Here is a 25,125-nt window from a genome sequence, read left to right on the forward strand (position 1 = left end):
TAGAATTCTAATTTCTTTCTTATATAAATTAGAGCTCATACGTTAAGCCCCTTGCATTAAATAAAAAAGAAAAAAACTACTCCCTCCGTCCCATTTTAATTATACCCTTCAATTTTACACATAGTTTAAGAAAGTGCATTACTCCCCTTCAATTTGACATTTATACCCTCATTTATTGAGTTGCTTAGTGAGCTCTTCTAGCTTTTCAATTTAAGGATAAATAAGGGTAAGATAGAAAAAATAGATGAAATTAGTTTTAATTAATTGAAATGAGCAATTCATTTTAGGACATCCCAAAAAGGAATAAAGGACAATTAAAATGGGACGGAGGGAGTATTTCTTTAATATCATTAATTATATTCTCTTACTATATTTAGAATTTTAATTGAACTAATTTAAATACTCCCTCCGTCCCATTCTAATTGTCCCCTTTAATTTTACACACAGTTTAAGAAATTACATTACTCCCCTTCAATTTGACATTTATACCCTCATTTATAGAGGACAATTAAAATGTCAATGACTCATTGGGAATTCACTCCATTAGCTTTTCAATTTAAGAGTAAATAAGGATAAGATGAGAAAAATGGATGAAATTAGTTTTAATTAATTAAAATGGACATGCATTTTGGGACATCCCAAAAAAGAATAGAGGACAATTAAAATGGGACGGAGGGAGTAAGAAAAAAAAAATAAATTGTAGTTTTAAAAAAATTCGTTGGAATTTTATCACTTTAAATATAATTAGAAATTTAAAAAAAATTTAAAAAAACAAAATAATTTCATTAGAGTTATATTACTCTAAATATAATACTAGGGTTCGTTTGATAGAGTTTATGGAAAAATAAACTAATTTGTACGATCATAAAAATAAGTTATTATAAGATTAAATATATTATTATGATGAAATGAAAATTTCAGAGAAAAAGAGAAGTGATGTAACAATTGTTGGTCATTTAAGTAATTCTACACCTCAGAAGCGACTGGTTCACAATCAACCACGCTACTCAACCTCCACATCAGATTTCCCAATGGCACGTGGAGACCTTTAGTTGGTGGGAAATCACCCCAGTCTATCTGTTACTCCGGTACAATAATCTCCTACAGCAAACCGCACAGTAAATCTTGCATTTTTCAAAAAAAAAAAAAACTGAATATTCATAATCTAACAGAAGAAGTCAGTCCAAAATGATGAGCCAAATTACTCACCACGCTTAATCAACGACCTTATGTCAATGGCGAACCAAATTTCTTGTTCTTAAATTAAGAAAAAGTAATTATTAGCAAGTGATATAATGAAGTTACTTTGAATGTACATCAACAATAAAAGGTACAAATAAGAAGAATAAATATTCTGCACTAGCTACAATGATTTTATTTTGATCATTTTAGAGAGGAGTTCCAGTACTGTTGAGCAACTGAAGATTTTGAGATCCATCCCTTTTTTTGACCAAAAACTCATAAATCCAATTGAATAGAAAATATTATCCTTTGTTCTGGCTCTTGTGATTGTAAGAAGCAGGAAGTCACCTTTCAAACTATGTCATATGTTTTGCTTCATACTCTTCATGATAGAGCCAACCGGTAATGGAGCTACAAGTCAGCAATGAGCAATCTGCCCCCGAACAAGTTGTCGAAATTGGCGCTCATATATGACTTTCACGGTTCCTCAATCTGCAAAAGCTCACTAAATCACATAAACTTCTTGGTTGACAGAGATGTAAAAATTTAATAACAAAAGGTATAAAACTCTTATGAATAATACTGATAAGAAGCTAACAGAGGCTGCACTGGACTAAGAAATTACAGGCAAAATCACAGCAGTAAATTGTAGCTCAGCTTCAGGACAACAGATATGGCATACAGGCACGGACGAGAAAATAACTGAAGTGATGCGACTCACAATGGAACGAAAAGCCACAGAATCCCAAGCCATTGCCTTGGCCATGACAGTAAAATAGAACCAAGCTATAAATTTCATAGATCAATGATGTCTTAAATTATCAACGGGAGCAAATATTTACAACCTTTGAACACATACTTTTATACTGAAAACAAAATCAAAAGAGAATGTGTTCAGTTAAAACTCCAACCAGTTCTGGATGAGAAAATCCCAAAATTAGGTACAGAATGTGCAAAGTTGTATATTCCATGCAAGAGTATGTGTTTCATAAAGATGATAAGATAATTGCTTACCTGTAATTTAAATTCTAACTTCCACCCCACCGCCTTTTCCGAGCTGGTCTTTGCTGCCTAATTTCAGCTGCATCAACCATCAGCTCTGATTGGGGCTCAGAAGGCTTTTCTGGTTCCTTCTTCAGTGGGACAGGAATCTTGAAGCGCTCCCTTCGTTTCTCCATTTTTGCTAGTGTCTCTAGAATGTGTTGGTTGTCATATCCCCTGGCATCCTTACTACCGTCAAAAGCATTCTCATCCCGTAACATTCTTTTCTTCATGTTTTCAGTCTGAGCTGCATATTTGGTATCATGTTTTACCATGAAGTGATCCTCCATATTTTGTTCCGTTATTATCTGACCCTCCTCAATATCCATATCAGCACTTGGCTCTGGAACTGGAAATTCACCATGCAGTTGATCCTTCCTTTGGTTGATCACAGTTTCAGCAGCGTCGGTTTGAATTTCTTTCCCACTGCGACATTCATTGAAATCCATAGAAGCTGTGAGCTCCTTGGAAAAGTTCATAACCTTCTTGTCAAATCTCCCATTGCATATTAAACTTCTTCTGTCAGAATATCGTCCAGACTGCAGAGCGTATTACCACATGGAAATGTTACAATTACTAAGCTACTAACACCTTCGACAAGAGGCAAAAAGCTATCGTGAGCAAAGAATGAGTTTAAGATACATAAGATGGAAATGCTTGCAGACATGCAGCAGAATGCATTATTAACAAAATCCTGAAAGAATCAACTTAAACTATCATGCACGGACAACATTTTTCTAACTGGTAAAGCATCAAAATATATAGAAAAAATAAATTCCATGGCATTCATCATTGTTCTGTCTATGTACCATGTGTCAAGATCAAATAAATAATCCAAGTTAGCAACACAGAGAACCAATACCCCAAGCTTCTACACAACAAACTGGACCAAAAAGGAACATTTTACCAAGGTAAGATATGCAGGTCAATTAAAAAATGAATTTGATTTCATATGTGGCCAATCATCCACTTTGTAGAGTCTAATAAGTCCCATAATCACCTAAAATGAGCTACCATGGATCACCATCAAACTATAACACTTTACATATATTGGGTTATGGGTAAATATAACAGCACACTCATGGATCATCTTCAAACTATACTACTTTGCAATCACGGGCACAATATAACAAACCATCCATGAATCAACCTCACTAAATTGGAAGGACACAAATCTAAAACATCTTAGAGAGCAATCCAAGGATCCAAGTAAAATCATCCGAAGCTGTAGGTAGACACTCATACAAAACAAAAAACATTTTCCAAAGTTCAGTTGGTACCCAACTTCAGAATTAGTATGTAGCAGACTGCCGCCATACAACATGTTTTATTAAACATATCATCCACAAAAACACTTCAGAAATTAACCAAAGAAACAGCAATCCCCCCCTCCAGGAGATGGGAAACAACAACAAAGGTGATAACAGGGAAGACTGCCTACTTGAAAACCAAGGAACTAAATTCAGTTAAATTTCACCAAGTAGGCCTCAAGATCAACGTTAGGTGTTCATACTTCAGAAATATACAGGTTCCAGTCAATAAGTCATAGTGGGCCTGTCGGATCATCATTGGAATAGTAACACAAGCTGAATAATTGAAAAGCTAAATTTCTCAGCCACTATTATTAGAAGCAAAATCTTCAAGATGAAACTTGTTAACAAGCTCTCACAGTTAGTGGGTAATTTCATTTAAAAAATCTAAAGAAACATATGACCAGAAAGTATAAAATATATAGGCAAGCAGCCAAGTATAAAAATAACAAAAGCAAGTCATTCCATAATCTGCATGAACATGACATAAGAAGTAAGAACTACGCGAAACAAATTGAAAATAGCATATTCAAAGTGCTTTCTGTTCCACCCTCTTTGTGAATAGAAGACTAGAGTTAGCTGGAAACAGAATACAAAACAGATATCCCCATGTAAAATAAAAGTCCTGACCACACTAATGTCTAAGCTGGTCAGCATTCTTCTGCCATTGAGTTCCAAAGCTTCATCTAAAGCAAAAACCTTATACTCAAAAATAAAACATTGATCTCCGATGAAGTTACAGCCAGCAAGTCCCTTGATAAGCAGAGGTCTCTTAAGTTTAGATATATTTCTAAAGCATATATAAAGCACTTCTTTGGGAGTCTAATAGTCACCTCAATCAAAAAAAGAAAAGTTCAAAGGCTTCGCTAAAGATATCAAGCTGGTATCATCAACGTTTGAAAAACTAGATAGTACACAGAAAAAGCGTATCAAATCTCAACCGCCATAACCCCCGCATGGGGAATATTTACCTGGTATGTGAACCTCTGCATGCCCACAGACAGAAACTATGCCATTATAATGGCATCATTCAAAGGTCAGACAACAATTGGGTAACTAAGTTGTTATTGTACACTTATTTGCTGCGGGTAAGCATTGTCTCTGTTAGGCATAAATCACTATGTTGATACTCAAGCACATGATGACAAAATATAAATGCCCACTATAAAGCTGAGTTAATATAAAACACGGGGAAAAAACATGCCAGATAAAAAGGATTTATATCAAACATGCAATAAAAGAGCATTGATAATGAAAATTGCTCAAAGGAAGTAGACAACTCATATACATGTACAGTGATACAGGGTTTTAACCTCAGATTCCCCAACTTTACCTTTCCTTCCCCAACATTCAGGCCAACGGACTCCCTGCAGTTCAGGACAGTTTGCTCTTGCTCACTTCTATAACTTATAATTGAGTGCCTATTAACAGAGTTGGCACTACTTCCTTCACGAATCATTTTTCGCCTAGGTCGCTCCAACTTAAGAATCCTGCCATTGGCATATCGACATCTATCAGAGAACCTTTCGACGGCCGGAGAATTTTCATGCGAATAAAAAGGTTCTTCAGCATGTACTTCATTGTATCCATGTCTCATTGATTTATCATCAACCGAATGCAGTGTTTTAGATCTCCAAGAATATTTTCTCTTAACTCCATTTACATTGTCATCATGATAAATGGTTCTAACTTCAGAATCCGTCGCCTCATTAAAACTACCGAAAGGACCGCCATTTCTGTCTTCCTCATTAAGTGTATATCTCCTGTATCTTCTGTATGTATCAGTTTCATTTCTTGATGACATGGTATCATGCCATGTTCCTCTAATATCTGTACCAGGTTTCTGGTGAAACCAAGATGACAAAGATTGATGATCTTGGTGTCCCCAATGCTCATCTCCAATTTCCCCACGCCATGAACCATCCAAATCTAATGAGGAATCTTCAACATATCTACCCCTTTGACCAGACATATTCACTTCTCTCTCAACCGATGGAGTAAATGTTCTGTAACTTTTATCCAAAGCATCTCTTCTTTCGTCAGCCAATGAAATACGCGCCCCATATTTTTCTGGCATGAAGTAATCTTCATGTTTATACTCAAGCAAACAGTGACGAAACTCAGTTCTCTTCCTGTCACTGAGTCGACCACCCCTACATTGTGTCTCCCTTTCTTTAAAAGCAGAGGAATGCCTTGAAACCAACTCCCTGGACCTCCCATACATGCGATAAATTCTGTTCTCAGCAGAGAGTCGTCTTCCACCATGATGCCAATTGTGGTCCCTATTATCTGCATCATCTACTATAGAGCTTTCATGATAATCCTCTTTTTCATCCCAGTATTTTCTGACATGTCGGTCCATCCCACCTCTAAAATTCTGATGAACCTTTCTCCTAGGATACTTCGTGTGAAAAGTCTGACGGTAGCCATCAGCAGATCTCCCACTGCCATGACCACAAGAAGTCTCTGTTAACCTGTCATGCAAGAAGACTTCCCTGTCATAAGAATGAAAATCAGTCAGCCTCTCCATTCTTCTGTCACAATCAACCGATGAGTAATCCCTCTGATGTAGGTCCTCAGCATCTGACATGAGGAAGGCATCTTCATCACTATCAAGATATATATGCCGTTTAGCATGTTTATTAATCCCCCGAATACGACATTTTTGCTTCTCTTGAAAGGGACTTCTGCTTCTTGAATATTTCTTGCTGTAATATGGCTTTGATTCCGTGCCATTCCTAATGTTGTTTTTACGGCTGGAAGTGACAGAATCAAGCAACTCAGAATTTGAATTTAATGAAGGCCTTCTTAAAGGACTACCAGGCTCTTCAAGATCACCACGGACACTATCTTTTGAGGCTTCAGAATCACCACTGAAACAGGATGATGTTGGGCTAAAGTGACTTCGATCGCCAGGGGATAAATCTGTTTCAGTTATGCATGGGTCCGACCTACATGTCTTCCCGCCAACCTCTCCCTTTGTATTCTTCACCCCTTCTATGTCTTTCTCAATTCCTTCTGATGCATGAGAATTCAAATTTTCATGGGAATAACCATCCACATCATCATCCAGGTCAGTTCCATGATAATCAGGATTCATGGACATCTGATCAAATCCAGTTGTTGACTTGGAACACCTATTCATAGCAAACAACAATAAATTCAGCATGCCAATAAATTCCTACAAAATTTTAAAAATTAATCTACATAAAGTACTTCTCCAATGATCTCTTACAAATACATTGTGAGTAGACAATCATAAAATTAAACACATTTACAGAGAGGATAACTGCACAAGTGCTGACAAGATGACAACAGGGGGAAATAAAGACACCAAAAAAAATGCTAACAGCAAGTTGGTCAACCTACTCCAAGCTGAAGTAGCCAAAACCTTCCTCCACCCATACAGACAACAAAATGTAGTAGGTTGCAAAATGAACATGGGCAAAAAGGCTTGTGATATAGGATAAAATCAGTTCATTTATTAGAGGTTTAAAAAGCGTATGCATTAACCGAAAATTTAGGTTGTTTTCAATATAATTTATTATATATTGTAATCTTTCTAGCTGTACGTTAACTGGATTTTTTCCAAAACGTGCAACATAGAAACAATCCTGACTGTATAAACACCGGTGCTAGCAATCACCAGCAAAACAAAAGCATCCATTAAATCCAAGTTGCACTGGGTGGATCTCAATCCAAAGATCTCTGAATTTCCTGACAATCTCAGAGTCAAATAAATAGCAAATTTTCACCCATTCAAGTCTTTTTATAATGAAAAATACTAAAGTAAATAGAATAGCAGCAAATGAAAATCATAATCTATAAACAAATATAAGACTGAAATTGAATGCCCAAAAGTTAAACAAAAAAATAATCTTTGTTTTTAAATGGCCAAATTTAAGGTCTCAGACAGCATCAATACACATCAGTACAAGCAATAAAATAACCAAGATCAACAAAATTAATTTCATTAAACCTGCTATATAAATAAAATAAAATAAAAAGAAAGGAACAATGACATGCATGGAATAAAATCTACATCAGTATTCAGTAGTTTAAGAACTACATCATACAAGTTGTTGGATAACCCAGAAAAGATATTTCAAGAGCACATACTAGTGCAGTCCTATTTTTCCTATAAAATCAGAGATAAAAGAATAAGGCATGAAAATTAGGAAAAAAGTCGAACCTTTTAAGGGCAAAACACCCGCTTGAACTCCGCATATTGCCTTCTAGTACTAAAAGTTGATCGGCCCTCCCACTAGAATGGATATCCTTGTTATCATCCACATTGGGTTCTTCATATTCTGAAGCTTCATGTACAGCACCATTTGTAATATCCAATTGCTCTTTGCCTGAGCCACATGAATCCTCAGCAGAATCATGCAAGGGGATCTATTTCCGACCATAAAGTTAGGTTTTAAAGCATATATGCCCACATAAATGTGTCATACAAGACTTAGGAGGAAAAGCATGCCCAAATCCAAGCATACCTGTATCACAACATCAGAATTCAAATTGCGTGGCTGCCTTACATCCATGGATGGTTGACGTTCACCACTGCTACCTCTAACTGATATTGCCCGTCCTTTAGGCTGAAACAATCAACAACTAGAAAATTTTATCCATCAAAACATTACCAGAAATCAATTATGTATATTGATGTAATAACAGAAAGAGTTATATTCCACATCACATACCAAGTTGACATGCCTCTCTTTGCTATCATCAAAGCTTGCTGAAGGTCCAACCCCATCTTCATTTTCTTGATCCACATTCTCTTGCTTATATTCACTAAAAGCCTATTTTTATGCAAAAGTTAAGTGATTATCACAAAAACAAAATTTTCACAAAAACCACTAAACACATGAAAAGTTTTTTATGAAGTTTCAAACAACTCGCTTGATTAAATTTAGATTGTTCATAAAACGAGACCCTTGAATTCGTAAATATTTGCAGCTGAAATTTTTCCTGTAGCATGTTGGTAAGATGACATTGATGAGAATTGGGAAGTATTCCCGAAAAAGAACATAAAGCATTTAGCCATAAACTTTGTTCAAAAGCTGAATAGAAGCAAATGGGCTGCACTGAAATGCCAAAAAGATACAGCCGTAGAAGGCAGAGCAAATGCGGAATTGTAAGACCAACCCAGGGGGCGCCATGCATGAAGTATACACTTAAGGCAGATTGTTTCAGCACAACAAACATTTACTGTACAGATACAAGATCAACGAAATTTACCAAAGAGCTGCAGTACTGTTTCCAACTGTCCTCATTGAAATCAAAATTGAAATAATCTGTTATATCAACCCCAGGATGCCTCCATGGTTTTTGCTCAAATGCATCAATGTTTACATCTAATATGGTCCTGAAAGAAAGAAAGATAAAACTCTAACAGTAAATCATTATGAAGATGGGTAAAGGAGAACCAAAAGTTTATTTTTAAGACCAGTAAGAAAACTAGCTGACAGACAAGGGACATGTCCTTAAAAAATTATGAGCATGAAAAAGAGCCAAATGTCACCCATCATCCCAAAATGATGATGTGATAAATTTCATATTACAACCAGAGAATGCCCATTTATTTTCAAGTTTCATGGACCACGATGTCTCTAGCAAGATTCCAGAAAACAAAAGAAAAAAGATTTGCAAGGACATAAAAAAGCATAGTTGTGTAGACTAACCTGTACCATGGAAGTGAGAATCCATATCTACACTGAGGAACTACTAAATTAGCTGCAGTGCGAGTATCAGAAGCATGACTTAACAGTAAGCTCTTTTGTTGATTGCACCCATTAGCTTCCCAATCACCTCCAGATGGCATAGAAAAGCCAGAAGCCAATCCCACTAATTCTGTTGCCTTTGTATTACTAGGAAATGCCAGTCCATGAAGTCTTGCATGCTACACAACAATCCCCCAATAAGAAAGAGAACCCTTTTTTTATGCATAAACTAATCTCAGCATGCCAAACGTCTCTAGCAATAAACAAAGATTGGTTTTAAAGGTCCAAAGACAGGGCCATCCATCATAAATTACAGATCCTAAAGTAGTTACATAAACAAATACTAGACAAACAGAATAGTTTAGCAGCACATTCTACAACCAGTGTTTCACTACAAAAAAAAATAGTTCAGCCAGCCCTACTTAATAAATTGTGATCTTCTAGAATCTAGATTATGTTAGGTTCTCACAAATTTTTTCATACGTTCCATAACTTCTGTTTCTATATATAACAGCTTAGCAATATTTCCAGATCAAGACCGGTTCAGATGACCCCAACAACCACATTTGTATCTTAACACAATACATTCAGCAGATGATAGGCATCACTAAAAAACACAAATCATAGATACAGCAGACTGGCGTTAACAAACCCATTCAACTTGCATCAATTATCCTTTCACATAGCCTCCATTACAAAAAGATCATTGACAGGTATAACGAGTGCATTACCTTGTATTGGGTGTACTGCAAATTATACCCACCCTTAAATGCTTTATCACAGCCATATCCATTTAAACCCTTTTTCGATCTTCCTAAACCCGACCTGCCACCCTCCTTAACCTCCTTTGTGACAAACTCCTCACCATCATCATCCTCACAACGGTCAATCCCATCTTTTCTCCCGACCAAAACCCGCTGGCAATCATCATCATCATTCAAAACGATATTCAAATCATCATCACTGTCGCTACCGTCTGCTTCCACGTCTCCAATACACGCCGGCTCATCAGCAATAGAATCCAATTTGTTCAAATCCGAAGCTGAATTTGACTTGTGCTCAGGATTAAGTTCACTGGTTTTTTCATCAGGACCTTCTTCTCCCTCTACTTTTGCGGATAAGCTAGCGGGGAATGAAATGGCATTGATAGCAGAGCACGCTTGCACCTCCACGTCCGCGTATAAATCACCGAAATCATCCTCATAAATATCCATTGTGCATAGAAACCCTGACAATCAATGCCGATTTCTAGGCGTTTTGGCTATAGAGAATCCATCGATGAAAACAGACGGAGTACATTGGGTAACGCTACCGCATTGAACAAAGGGGCTTGAGAGAGCCGAAACCCCACAATCCACTAAAACCCCGAAAGAATGATAAACCCTAACATGTAAATTTTGGTTGCTGGCTAGCAACTGTAGTAATTGACAGACGGCGCCGTTTCAGGCTTTTTGGGGGATAGAGATTCATTGGATGGTGTGATGAACTGATGGATTACATCCGGTCCAGTCAGTGATAATGGATCAGATCTTGGGCCTCAAGTTGGGCTTTCCAGAGTGGATACTTCATACTTCACTAGACAGGATTGGGTCCGTCAGTTAGGTCTTAAGTTGGGCTTTACAGGGCCATGTTCTCCAATAAAAGAGGACTGGGGCCCATAAAGAAGTTTGTTTCTACCATTAGATAAATTATTGTGCGACTCAGATCAGTCGAATAGTACGTAGGAATAGTAGCAAAAAAGGAATAGCAGAGTCTAGTGCGTTCTAGTGCCTTTGAAATGGCGAAAATAATGAAGATCTAACCAGTTGATATTTCAGTTATCTAATTCTAAGCTATTGAGTTTGGTGCATAAGGATGTACATAAAATCCTGTGAGTATAAACTCAATAATTGGAATAACTGAAATACACGATGTCATTACTCTTGACATGGCAATGCTAATTATTTTAATAAATTAGTCTGCTTAGTCAGCTGAGACTGATTTCAACATGACCTTGATAATTGATATATAGGGTAGCCAAGCATGCATGCATGTGAACCTGACAGTTTCTCTTTCTCAGCTGGTTCATGCAGTGCAAAAACTTTCCTGCCTCCCAAACACACTCATCGTTAAGTGTGAACGGTAATCGTCCTTTAGCTTTCTTGCTCGATGAGATTTGAAAACTCTGTCAAGTCTTAAATTTGACTCACATGTCCACAATAACTACACACGAATTGGATCGATTTCTCTCACTCTCTCCTTTTCACTCTCTCTTTTTTCCATTATATGACTTGGTGTTTGAGCCGAAAGGAGTGAATTTGGCTATTTGAGAAAACCGCAACAATACTTCATGATAACGATCAAATTAAAAGCTAGTAAAGTGAATACACGTTCAGCTCTAAATCTTTTGCTGTAGAGAGAAATTTATCAGTAAATTAAGACGACATCGATCTTGTATATGGCATTCAAAAGGAAAAGACGCGTCTTGTTTGGTTCAAGAATGAAAACGACTAAAGACCTATTTGCCTATATATATTGAGTTAAGAACTTAAGATAAAGAGAAAGTTGATATATATAGTAGCTTTCACATGTACACATTATGTTCTTAGCAGTAAGCAGTCTTACAGATACCAATGGAATGATTTTATCTCAGTTATCCCAAATATTGAGACGGACGCAAATGATTTCATATGAATCATACTAGGCATGTGGGATACACGATTTTACATAAATCATGTGTATCCATCTCATTATTTGGGATAGCTGAAATTCTTGGCGTTTTTGTTATGTGTTCTCGATGAAAAGTTGTCTAAGTCCCGTGAAGAGAAGACCTAACAAACAAAAACTAATGTCCGAGAGAGCGAGAGAACAAAAGAAACAAGACGACGGTCGCAGAGATTGGTCCCTTCTTCAGAAACATATGTATATGTGAGCTGCACCCAATAAGTTAGATGTGTAATGGGATGTGATGTAACAAGACTTCCCCCCACGCCCAGTTTTTGTCTTGTATTTTCTGTTCGATTCTTCTAAAAAGGAGCAAAAAATAGAATTGATCTTGAAAAGAAAAGGCTGCGAGTGAAAAAGAAAAGTACTTTTATATGCTGAATTTCACATAATTTACTTGTACTTGTCCAAATCATAGGGTGTGGGAAAAGAAGGAAAAGAAAGAATGGTAAAGAGGAAATGGCCAATCAATGGACAACCTCTTTCCCAAACTGGGTAATGAAATGTGCCATTCAAAAGAAAAAGAAAAAATCCTTAAAAAGGGTTTAAGTGTTTGTGCTTTGAATCCCATGTTTCATTGATCTAATTATATATATATATATAAAAAGTATATGATATATAGAAACACTCTGCCTTGACCATTAAATGCTGTTGACTTTCTTTTGCCTAGGCAAGGATAAAAGGTAGTGAATGGACAAAGAACTCTTACAATGAAACTTGTAGTGGTCCATACTCTTTCCTGTTCTCGACTCAGTCCACTGCGAAAGCTTGTGCATGGAACCGCTTACCTTTGCCCTAGATAACCCATCTATATTTATGTATTATAAGAGTAGGAAGTTCTATATAACTGCTCTTCCCCATCTTTTTTGAATAAAAACTGATTGAATTTAGCAGTTCAAAGAAGCAAGAGAAGCCAAACCGTGTTTGATTTACTGATTTTCCACAACCCAACATGAGTTCATGTTATATTTGTTTCCCCTTCATGATGATGGTCATGGTTGTATTATTCAATCTTCAAATACAACCAGGTACTGCAGACTGAATGATATCTTTGATTATGTTTTATGTCTTTTCCCTTCCTCCAATAAATACTAACTTTTGGAGTTTTATATGATTTCACCATCTTTGGCAGGTGCCTCCAGCAAGAATTATTCACATAATGAAAGCAATAACCGATCTACAACAGCAGAACAACAATGGAAATCCCAGATCAATCGAAAGCTTTTGGTTCATGGTAATTCAAGAACTAGCTAGCATTCCTTAATTATATACATATGAACAAAAGATTTTATATGTATCATGTGTGTGTATTTTCTTTTTGACAATCAGGTGCTTGTACACACAGAGACATAAGCATTTTACAGAGTAGAGATACAACATCTGGGATCCCACAGTACATAGTCCAGATAGTGAACACCTGTGAGGCTGGCTGTGCTCCTTCAGAAGTCCATGTGCATTGTGGCTGGTTTGCCTCTGCAAGAATAGTTAATCCAAGAACCTTCAGGAGGCTCTCTTATGATGATTGCTTGGTGAATGGTGGAAAACCCTTGAAGACCTGTCAGATTATAAGATTTACTTACTCAAACTCCTTCATGTACCCACTTAAATTCAAGTCTGCTAAGTTTTGCTGATTGAACCAAAACCCAGAATTCCATTAAAAACCAACATTTTTCTCAGCCTTTTCACTTCCTTATATAGCCCTTGCTGTACAAATTTCGAGTTTCCAGCACAAATTTTCTAGCTTGCATTTGTCCTCATACATGGCTGGCTCAAGGAAGGCCTGAACCTGTAGTTCTTCTTTTGACAGCTCGTATACCTTCATTGCAGTACTCTCTTTCTCTTGTACTTTAGTCCAAGCACGCAGCACCATCTTGTGCACTCCAGAGAGAGAATACTTTTTTTGCAGAGGATGATTGGTTAAATAAGGGAAGTATGTCACCCAAGGCCGCAAGCAAAGCTGCAACGACGAGAAAATGACAAAAACTTAGTCACGGAAGAAGAAGCAAAAGCTGAGTTGCATGTTAGCATACAGGCTCACGGCTCGATAACAGAGTACTGGAGGAGAAGATCGAGATTGCTAGAAAGAGAAAAAAGGGAAAAAAAATTCATACCAGTCTCTCTCTGGTATTTTGTCATACAGTTGATAGGCGTAATTGCAGTGCCTGGATTCGGACACACAGAGATGCTCTAAATGTTTAATAGCGTGGTCTTTAGTTTCGTGCCTCTCTCTGCCATGCAAAAATGGAGATCATGGAGAAATTTTCTTCCAAATATAATTCAGAATCTATCGTTTTGTTTGCTTGTGGAATTCTACAGGCGTTAATGTACTACACTGCGTGATTTTGTCTTGATCTGTTAGACTGGGCCGTAAAGAGTTTCTCAGGCCCAATCTGATTATAGGTACGTCTCGTTCCTCTCGAGGCCTGTAGGCCTGTAACTCGGGCATTACAGTGAGCCCACTTCCACCTGGGCCTTATCTATGAAATTATGAACTTTGTGCAACATGATAAATATGGAAGGATTGGAATATGTAAGAGGCGTTGATAGGCAATCGGGGTATATCCGGAGCAGTTTCTAGCGAAGTTGAGAAACTGGAAATTGAAGGAGATTCTGCAGTTTTCATCAATGCCCTCGACAAATTTTCCAAACAAAAGAAAAATAAGGAATTAATCTTTACATACACAAACTACCCTATATCTAACAAAAATTTTGCTGTCTATATAATTTCAACAACAAAATTTGCCTCATCTTCCTCTGGGATGTACTAGCTGTGAAAATACTACACCAGAGTTCATGTTCTCATTTGGTTCACTCCCAACACTCTCCTCCTCATCAATATCACCCAACACTTGTCTATGCATTGCATAAGCATCCTTTGCCTTAGTGCCCTTTTCTATGTTTACTCCCTCAGGGTTTTCCTGCAATTGCATTGCAAACTCAAGATTCCACAGAACATCTCCCATGGAAGGACGATCGAGCCCATGATCACTCAAGCACTTCTCTGCTGTCTCCGCGAATTTCTTCAGACATTCAGGGTTGATCATTCCCTTTATATGTGGATCAATAATGTCCTCCAGGACTCCTTTTCTTTGGCAATACAGAGCCCAATCTGCTAGACTTACTTGTTCTTTAGGTAAGCTAGGATTCAAGACTGGCCTAGCACACAAGGCCTCAAAGAGAACTACCCCAAATGAATAAACATCTGATTTCTCTGTCAATTGTTGCCTTCTGAAGTATTCAGGATCCAAGTACCCAAAGCTGCCTTTAACAACTGTGCTTACATGAGTTTGATTGAGATTAGGACCTGTTTTCGATAACCCGAAATCAGAAACTTTAGCTACCAAGTTTTCATCCAAGAGAATGTTTGTAGTCTTCACATCCCTGTGAATGATTGTGTATCTAGCACCAGTGTGAAGATAGTGTAGTCCTCTTGCTGCTCCAATACAGATTTCCAGTCTCTGGTTCCATGAAAGTGGAGGTTGTTTGTTGTTGCTGCTCTTATAGAGATGCTCCCTTAGAGTGCCATTAGCCATATAATCATAAACAAGTATCATCTCTCCATCTTCTTCACAGAACCCAATTAGTGAGACCAAATGCTTGTGTCGAAGCTTCGAAAGCATCTCGATTTCTGTCTCGAATTCATGAACTCCTTGTTCTGAAGATGGGTTTGATCGCTTGATAGCAACTTTGATACCCCCATCAATAATGCCTTTATAGACCTTCCCAAACCCTCCAACACCAATTACCTGAGACTCATCAAAGTTCTTAGTGCTTTGTCTGATCTCGGGCAGTGAAAAATGGCGACAGAGACCGGCTGCAAGGCTCGAAAGATGGCTGCTGCCTACACTTTTGCCAGAAATAGTTGAATTGGTTGCTGATGTATGGTAACTCCCATAGAGTGGCAACCAAAGAGCAGTATTGGAATGACCTCCATTAGCTTGTCTCCTCTTATGGTTCACAAAAATGAAGATTGCAGCAATCATTGCTAATCCTGCTACACCTCCAGCAATGCCACCAATTATAGGAGCAGTAATGGACCCTGAAGACGGAGAGAATGACTTCTTTGCTGCTTCTTCAGCCAGCAAAAGAAGCTCTGATGGTTGCGGATTTGGACCGGCTAAATTCCCATTTGTTTGGTTGAGTTTGAAAATCTCCAATCCATTAAGAATTGAATCATAATATTCAGGCTTCATCGACACACTCGGGTGCAATGCCACCCAAATTTCATTGTCCGCGTCCCCGACCTGATCAGCAACATAAACAGCATAATCTTTATAAACAGGCACTCCTTCAGATCCTGCCCAGGCTATCACATCCGCAGCTTCTTGTGCTGTTTGGTTGTTGAGAAAAATATCAAACACTCTCTGGTTGGCCTTTGTAAGTTGAAATTCACAGAAATGAAACCTGACAATGTAAGTGAAATTGGCATCAACTTGGAAAACCCAAGTGAGATTAAAATTCTGATTAAGTTTTGCAGTAGGTCCCATTGATCTTGATGTGCTGTAAACATCCAATGGTGCTATATATTCAGGAACATCTTTGGAATATCTTATTGTAACATTCTTATCAGCCTCGGACGTGACACCGAATGCGGCACCAAACAGATATGGAGAATCATCGTACCATGTTCTTGTCAGGCCTGAATCTTTGGTAGCAGGAATAAACTGTCCACCAACGTTAAGCCTAAACATTGTCTGCGTCGAAGAGCTATTGACGTCCAAAGTTTGGTCGTCGAACCCAACCATGGTCGCTTCTTGGAATATATATGGCATTGGAACCACTTCAATGCCGTTGATGAAAGCGTAAGAGCCATCCGTGTGATCGGATGGTGTGAAAGTAATATCAAGATTGCCAGATTGGACAGGAGTCATAGAGAATTCTTTGATGATGTAGGCTTGTGTGAGCGCCTGAGTCGTGATTGATGCACTGAAATTGTTGAGAAGAGAGAACCCATTTGCGATTACAGAGAAATATGAGATGTTTGGATCAAGATTGCTATATGTAGAAGGATAAAAATGGAGTCTGATCCATAGACGTTTTGAGGGAGAAACAGAGAATTTGTATGTTGATGGGGATGTGAAAATCCTCGCAGTCATGTAAGGAATTGTTGATGGCAGAGATGGGTCTTGGTACTGGGCTGTACCGGTTATTGAATCAGTGGATGAGTTGATGAACTTGGTGTCTGGTTGCCAATTACGTCCATCGGAATCGGTGCCGGCGTTAGAAGCGCCGCATGCGAGGATAAAACCAGCATCGGACTCCGATTGAGAACTTTTGCTCAGAACACAAGACGATTTCAAAGCAAAAATGAAGAAAACAACGGAAAATAAGAAATGGGTATAGGATTTCATCCCTGAATGAGGAAACCCTTTCGAGGAAAATGAGAGAAAGGGATAGAATTGGGAGAGAAAGGGAAACAGGAAAACAGAGGAACAAGAAAATGGCAGTGTTTAATGACTTCGATTGAAAAGATGAAACTGTGAGAGAGAAACAGAGAACCTGAGAACCAGATGAACAAGTAAGAGCGAATTGAAAAAAAAATCTAACGTCTTTGAATGCAGATGCATTGATTCAGGGATAGAGACTTGAAGAACAAGACGAAACGATCTGAATCTCCACCATTTTCTCTGTTTTTACTGTTTCTGCAAAGTGTTTGTGTGTGGTTAGAGAGTAACGTTGAACAAATAGCAATAACGTTAAATTTGGTTTTTGCATGCATTGACTGCCTTAAAGATTGGCGTTTCTTCAGGTTCTTGGCATCTTGCTTTGCCTTTTATACACTAAATATGATGAAAACGGTCGGATTTTTTTCCCTCGATTTTTAAACATAAATTTAATCAATTAATCGGACGATTATTGTCGATTTTTCAGTGAATTTTTTCTTGAATTTTTTTTTTATTTTTGACATAAATTTAATGGATCAAAACTTCGATTCGATTTTTTTGAGCAAATTTTTACAGCCCTAATACACTCTGCCCTTGCGAACGATAACGATTAACGCACTATGATGTTGCCACATCATCATCAATTGAACAATTCTCGTTAAGCCCACTTAATTTAGGCCCACTTTATGAGCCCATTTGGTCCCACAATTTATAAGAGAATTCCTTGGTCTTTGAAGCGCTAACCCGCTAAATGAACGACCGAAGTAGCAGAAGACTCTGTTCTTTCGGATAATAGTCATGGCTTTGAGCTTCTGCAACTCTAAAGCGACTCCCCATCTTCAAGGAGGTTATTATCGTGCACTTTCTCTTGTCAAATCTTTTTCTTTCTCACCCACTCACACATATTGTCACAGAGAGATTGACCAATTTTGTTGTCTGTTGCAGTGGGTGTGAAATTTAGGGGCAACAGAGGTGTTGAAAGTGTCAAAAACCTAATTAAGAAAGTTGGGATTCCTCCACTTGTGTCTTCCCCACCTGAATCTCTCCGAAGAGGTACCTGGGTCAAGCTTATATGTGGTGCAAGCTTTGAGGTTTGATAATTCTTAAACCCCATTTCCCATAAATCTCCCTCCCCCTTCAAGCGAAAGTACAATTCGATTCCATTTTATAGACATCAATTCAAACTGTTGATATCTCTGTTTCTCCAGGATGTTGTTGATATCAGGAATCTTTCTCTTGTGTATACCCTTGCCGGAGGTAAAAAGAAAAACTCTTTAAATGGTTTGTTTCAAGTTTTAGGATTTGTAGTATGTATGTTTACACAATTACACGTCCTTCATGGAATAAAAATGATTAGCTGGCATAAGTCATTGCATTGTAAGGAATGTGTTTGATTGATGTGATGAGCATGGCGCAAATGTTATAATTTTGGGGGTAATGTAAACAATTTCAAAAGAAATTTAAGTGAAAAGATTACTTTGTAAGATATGAGTGGGTAAGGAAATTCAATGTTCATGACAGTGAATTTCTGGATTCCTCTCTCATTATTTGCTTTCTATTTTCAATTTTCTTTCTTCAATTTCTTGCTACTAGATATTTTATATTAAGATAGGCTTGCTAGTTTTTGATCTCCTTCATTGATGAAAAGTTGTTAACTCTATGAACCTGGAAGGTCAACGTGATGAATGTTTTTAAGAACACCTTTAGTTCACCTTTCCCTTGGGTCTCTTGAATTTATGTGCATATTGGGTTTAAGCAAAAAAACCTTTTCAAAGTACTAATTTGAATGGATAGTTGCAGTTGATTGCATTGACTGCGCAGCCGATGCTTCAGCGGTTGGTGCAGTGAATGAAGGGATTGAGACTGCGAGAGATATTTGTGACCTTCGACGGCCCTGGGTAATGATTAGTGTCAATGATGATGAAGATCTTCACTTCCGTAAAGCTGGTAAAGCCATGTTGGCTAGTTTGTATGAGAGTTTTACAAATGTTATAATGAACTTGAAAGCGTATGGAATTTGACTTCTTGAAAAGGTGTTGCAGCGTAATTTGACTTTATGGATTCGAACCCCCTATCCTTTTTGTTAGTGATGTTGTCTTCCATTTCTACCACTGAGACCCTTAGTTTGCTTTTCAAACAATATTATGTCAGAGTGTAAGTGGAGTTATTCTCATTTCTCATTAGCTTACTTCAATCCTTTCTCAATAGAATTTGATCCAGAGGATTGTCCACTTGACTGTTCAAGGCCTTGTGAGCTTGTTTGTCCAGCAAATGCGATATCTATAGAAGAAGAACAATCAGATGCACAAGTTTCCTATGGTGGCAGTGTGCCTCATAAACTCAAGGTTTGATTTACTGATTTCCTCGATGAATTACGTGGTCTCTGTGTATGGACCAGCATCTCATCATCTATACATGCTACTCTATGTAATTGGCAATTTGGCATTACACTCAGGGTGGAGTTATTACTGAACGCTGTTATGGATGTGGCCGCTGCTTTCCTGTTTGCCCATATGATAGAATAAGTAGGTATTGTTTTCTTTTCATAGCATACCAATTTGTTGCCATGGTTGTTTTTTTTTCTGAAAAGTAACCAATACCAATCCTTTGTCAAATAAAATCATAATATGTATTATGAATCCTGTTCATATTAGTTCCTGATTGTATTTGATTTTATTAAGCTTTCAAGTTTTTTCAGGAGCGGCTACCTATGTTAGAGATGCTAGCACTACGTCTAGGCTTCTTAAAAGAAATGATGTTGATGCTGTAGAGATACATACAAATGGAAGGTACACTTTCATCTTATTGGCAAACATACTAGATAAATTATGATAAATTACATATGGAAAATTTTCCAAATTTATGGAAATGAAAGGATTCTTTCGTATTCCATTTGGGCTTTTTTCTATCAGTTTAGGTTATTTTTAAGGTGGTGGAACTACACGCTAGATGTTATGATTTCATACCTTTAAAAATGGATAGGTTTATTGATGCTCAGTCGAGGCAATGAAACTGCTTCATGTTCATATATATCAAAGTGCATTATATCTACTTTGCTTCGAGTTGGATATATTCAGAGGCCATCTTGTTCTCTTGTAGACAGACTGCTCGCTTTGAAGAACTTTGGGACAGCTTGGGGGATTCAATGGGATATTTGAAACTAGTGGCCGTAAGTAGCTCTCTTTCTTTGTAAGTATTGATTGTGGGCAAGAATTTATTGTCTAATAGCTAATGGTCACTGAACTGTGATTCAAAAACTGTTGCAGGTTAGCTTACCTTACAATGGGGATTCTACTTTGTCTTTGATGAATGCTTTGTATACTGTCATGGAACCTCGTCTAAGTTTGTTCAACTTATGGCAGGTGCGCTAATACCTATGTAACTACTTGCATTAATTTAACGTGATATAATTAAAACCCCAGATCGTAGCGCATAATTGATCTATGTTATGTTGGTTCATGACCCAAAGCTGGATGGCCGTCCTATGAGTGGAGATATTGGACGTGGTGCCACGAGGGAATCAATTGCATTTGCTGTTTGCTTGGCTACAGCCAGAAACAGGCCCCCCGGTATGTATATCGATTTGCTATGACTTCTCTTCAACAAGTACAGATTTTTTTTCCCACGCACATATGCCAGTGACCGTACTTAATCATTGTGTGGTAGGTTTTCTTCAACTAGCCGGAGGGACAAATGCTCATACTGTGAACGGATTGAAAAGAGAGGGACTTTTTCGAATGTACAGTGGCGGTAATTTTCCATTTTTCCTCTTCTTTTTTTCTATAGCTGAGCTGTTATTATTTGTTCTCTTCTTTTAACCCTTCCATGTATTGTCCAGAGAATTCAAAGGACAAAACTATGGTGCCAGGTTTGCCTAATTCTCCGCATGCTCTGATAAGTGGTATAGCTTACGGTGGCTATGCTCGTAAGGTTCGATTCTTATCAACACCCGAACCAAAGTTTTGTTATTCAATGAATGCTTTATGTGATTGACAATTCAACGGTACTTTTCACAGATTGTTGGAAGAGTGCTGAATTCCATGCATTCAAAACATGGTCCCGCTCTTATTGAGCATCATCCAGAATATCTTCTTGAAGCACTTGTGGAAGCCCTTGCTTTGGTTAGAACAGTAAAAGGCTATGACCAATTTACATCAAAATAGGGTTGTAAAATTTATGGTATTCTGATATTCTCCTTAAGTTTCAGATCGGGTAAGCGACTGACCCAGTGCCAATGCATTGTTCACTTTGGTTTGGGCTAAAGCTCGCACAATTTTGTCCTTGAAAGAGCTCTCATATGAGAGATTTAGATCTTTATTTACAAACCACAAATTGATGACTCACATTTAACTAATGTGGGATACAAATCTTAATGATCAAATCAGGAAAGGAAAAAAGACGCACAAACCAGCAATGTGCAAGTTAGTACCAAATTATGTGTAAAATGCTAATCCAAGATACTTATGGTTGGTGCTTTTTACTTATAATCAACGAACTCAAAGACCACAAAACGACGTCGGTCATCACTGTCTTACGCTAATGGACCAAAACACCAACAAACTGGAAAAATCTTTAAATCAGGCTTGGAGGGGAGCGCCAGGCCCGTGCTTTAATGCAACACGTGAAGGCCCGAGTAGTAAGCTACTCAATTGGGCCTTCCCTCTGAAAAAACTGAAAAAATTAATTTAATATCATGTGAGTCTATAATTCCCGTATCAAATATTAAACTGATAATAACACATACTACGCTTGATCTTAGCCAAAAGGCCGAGAAAGGAATACATTGAATTGGACGAAGTTGTTGTTTTTATATCATTCTCGTCATATCAACCTTAACCCTCATTCCGATGTGGGATTACCTCATCTCCACATTGTAAATTTGTTATTACTTGACTTTCTTTCACGATTGGGGAATTTTGTGCAAGTCAAATTTGAATTATAAAAATGCCCACCAGTCACAAGTCACAAGTCACAAGTCACAAGTCACAAGTCACTATACTGCCAATAAGTCAAAGAAGATCAAAATCCATTACATACAAATTACAATAATATCAATCACTGATTTTCTTGTACGTCTTCACAAAACTTGTCAAACCCAGCTTCATCATATATAAGTCATAACCGATACCAATATCTTTTTTTAATCTACTTTTTTATATTTTTTTTGACAAATGAGAACGACATCATAGAATTTATTATTTAGACATTTAATATAATCTTAAACTCAAATTGTTAAACCCGCGCGCACATAAATTTATCATATGATGACATAATGAATTGAGTCAAAAACCAACACGTCGTTACAAAGATGTTGCTTATCATTCTTTTATACGCTGAGACACACATATATGTAAATTGATTTATGAATGTTTTAAAAAAAATGTTATTGGATAGGCATGTTTTACCTGCTTACATAATGGCAGTCACGTTCAACATGAGTTGTAGTCAACCTTTTCCTGCTAGGTGTCCTTTGACGTAAATAAATATATAGGATTATATATATAATAGTGTTGTGATGATAAATGCATAATAAATTAATAATTATTGGATGAAGATGCTACATGAATATAATATATTATATATATGTACTTTGAAGTCAGTGCAGACCAACTTGCACTGGAAAATTTTTGGTAGAAAATCAGTACTCCATATGCTTGAGCTTGACCATTTTTAAGCCGTCTTATTTTTTGATTTGTCATTAAATGTTGCAACAATTTAAATAAAAATAAGGCAAAAACAAACAACAATCAATCAAGACTTTGTATGCGACTCATCCAGTTCCAAATATATGAATATGTATATATTTTCCTAAACAGAACAAACTACACTTGGTGGCATAGATATGTTCAACTATGCCCTACTCTTTTTTAAATGGTACCAGAAAGTACTACTCTTTGGATGTGTATTGGGTAAATCCATCATGCTAACCTAGATTGTTTTACCAAATGCACTATATATATTAACGTATACGTCAAAAAAAATATAAGCTCTAATAACGAGTTTATTTCGAAAACACGTTAACGTATGGTGAAATTATCAAGTATAAGTTTTTGTAAACTTTAGAAGTATAATCCAATATCATACATCTTATAAATTAATTTATTTTTTTGACGGTTATAAATTAGTTTTATTTTTTCCAAATATAATTGTAAATAACATTGCTTGCATCTCATTCAATGATCACATGCATAGATTTACTGAGTACTTAAGTTCATCATAAATGATAAACTAGCTCCATTAAATTAATTATTTCGAAAACACGATGGTGAAATTATCAAGTATAAGTTATTGTAAACTTTAGAAGTATAATCCAATATCATACATCTTATAAATTAATTTATTTTTTTGACGGTTATAAATTAGTTTTGTTTTTTCCAAATATAATTGTAAATAACATTGCTTGCATCTCATTCAATGATCACATGCATAGATTTACTGAGTACTTAAGTTCATCATAAATGATAAACTAGCTCCATTAAATTAATTACGAAAATATTTAAAGTTTGATACTTTAATCATATCGATTTTCAATTATACTGACAGACTAAAAGTATAAAAGAGTAGAATAAACTCAATTACTAATAAAAAAAATCCACATAAATCTATTCGAACATGTGAAAATCATGGCATATTATTGGTCTGGTCCAAATCAAAAACCAACAGCGATGGGTCAATCAAAATACGGCTGCTAGTTAGTAATGCTACCTGGCAACAAGAAATGACAGAAAAGTTATGTTAATAAGACCAACTGTATGGCTGTTATCCAACGCTTTTTGCATTTGAATGGCCCAATTGCATTTTTTTTTCCTCCTATTTTTTGGGGTCACCCTAAAGAAAAATATGAACCGAATTAAAGTTTGGTTAAGGTTTTGAGAATCACGAGTAGTTGTTGATATGACATTCACATATATAATATTTTATAGAGGTCTCGAGTTTTAACTTCTCTATCATCTTTCCGTGTAATAAAAAAAAGTTTGGTTAAGGTTAACTAAAGTTTTGAATTTTGACTTTGAAATATCAAATTTAAAACTGAGGAATAAAGAAATCGTAACTATCTGCATCAGACGGACTCACCATCACAAAACAAAACTGACTGAAAAAACAAGAAATTGGTTATTTAATCAATAAAAGTCTTCTATGGCAGCTAATCACCAACCATTTTGAAGTAGTCTACTCAAGCAGGCTACAAGAACAAGGGAAAAAAAAACAAAGAATTAGATATATGTATAATGCATTGAAAGAAAATGTTTAGACCGCATTTTAATAATCACAATGATGATGTTGGTACGGTGATACAAAGCATATTAATAATGTTTTTCTATCAGGGTTCATTCATTTTTGGATGTATGAACATATCGTATCATACCACCAAATAGGAATCACATTATAACGGTCACTTCCTTCTTAACTCGGTGCAACAAACTATCATCTGACCGATAAAAGTTAACATTATTTTATGAGGGCACTTGTAACGTTAAATTGTTGTTGGGCCGACAAAGATGTTGTATTTTGTTAATGTGATTGTATTGGAAAATATGTTTTGCTGATATGATTGTATTGAAATACGTGTTTTAGTGATGCGGCTGTATTGAGATTGTGTGTTTTGGTGTAGTTTTGTTAGGATAACATGGAGGCATGAAATGTTGTTGGCGTCCATGTTGGGTGGGAAGGAATAATGTATAGAAATTTGTGTTTTGATGATGCGATTGTATTGGGAGACGCGGTTGACTTGACTTTTTGTGTAATAGAGGTGGGACCATACCAACATTTTTATTGATC

General features: G+C 36.8%; 3 protein-coding genes and 1 non-coding gene across 5 annotated transcripts; 1 reads left to right on the plus strand and 3 right to left on the minus strand.

Moving 5' to 3' along the window:
• Positions 1-1,263: 1,263 nt before the first annotated feature.
• LOC120015298 (FIP1[III]-like protein) lies at positions 1,264-10,676 on the minus strand. The gene is made up of 9 exons (XM_038867655.1): positions 9,991-10,676; positions 9,221-9,438; positions 8,778-8,904; positions 8,237-8,338; positions 8,030-8,131; positions 7,726-7,931; positions 4,867-6,670; positions 2,197-2,762; positions 1,264-1,674 (listed from the first exon to the last, which is right to left on the minus strand). Exons 1-8 carry the CDS (start codon positions 10,471-10,473, stop codon positions 2,211-2,213), a joined length of 3,594 nt encoding a protein of 1,197 aa, XP_038723583.1. The 5' UTR covers positions 10,474-10,676; the 3' UTR covers positions 1,264-1,674; positions 2,197-2,210.
• A 3,928-nt stretch (positions 10,677-14,604) lies between these two features.
• Positions 14,605-17,669, minus strand: LOC120015581 (receptor-like protein kinase ANXUR2). Its single transcript, XM_038868069.1, has one exon. The coding sequence runs from the start codon at positions 17,311-17,313 to the stop codon at positions 14,707-14,709; it is 2,607 nt and encodes an 868-aa protein (XP_038723997.1). The 5' UTR covers positions 17,314-17,669; the 3' UTR covers positions 14,605-14,706.
• Positions 17,670-18,083: 414 nt separating this feature from the next.
• Positions 18,084-21,689, plus strand: LOC120015376. 2 transcript variants are annotated; one of them, XM_038867778.1, is made up of 13 exons: positions 18,084-18,193; positions 18,292-18,437; positions 18,555-18,603; positions 19,147-19,293; positions 19,555-19,691; positions 19,802-19,871; positions 20,045-20,135; positions 20,446-20,515; positions 20,613-20,708; positions 20,816-20,915; positions 21,013-21,096; positions 21,185-21,276; positions 21,363-21,689. In XM_038867778.1, exons 1-13 carry the CDS (start codon positions 18,145-18,147, stop codon positions 21,507-21,509), a joined length of 1,278 nt encoding a protein of 425 aa, XP_038723706.1. In that variant the 5' UTR covers positions 18,084-18,144; the 3' UTR covers positions 21,510-21,689. The 2 variants fall into 2 exon arrangements, with proteins under 2 accessions (XP_038723706.1, XP_038723707.1); XM_038867779.1 differs by lacking the exon at positions 19,147-19,293.
• Positions 21,690-21,932: 243 nt separating this feature from the next.
• LOC120015838 lies at positions 21,933-22,126 on the minus strand. Its single transcript, XR_005471848.1, has one exon. It is a non-coding gene; the product is annotated as a U2 spliceosomal RNA (small nuclear RNA).
• Between the last annotated feature and the right edge of the window lie 2,999 nt (positions 22,127-25,125).

The sequence above is a fragment of the Tripterygium wilfordii genome, chromosome 14 (assembly GCF_013401445.1).
Source record: "Tripterygium wilfordii isolate XIE 37 chromosome 14, ASM1340144v1, whole genome shotgun sequence".
Taxonomy (NCBI): domain Eukaryota; kingdom Viridiplantae; phylum Streptophyta; class Magnoliopsida; order Celastrales; family Celastraceae; genus Tripterygium; species Tripterygium wilfordii.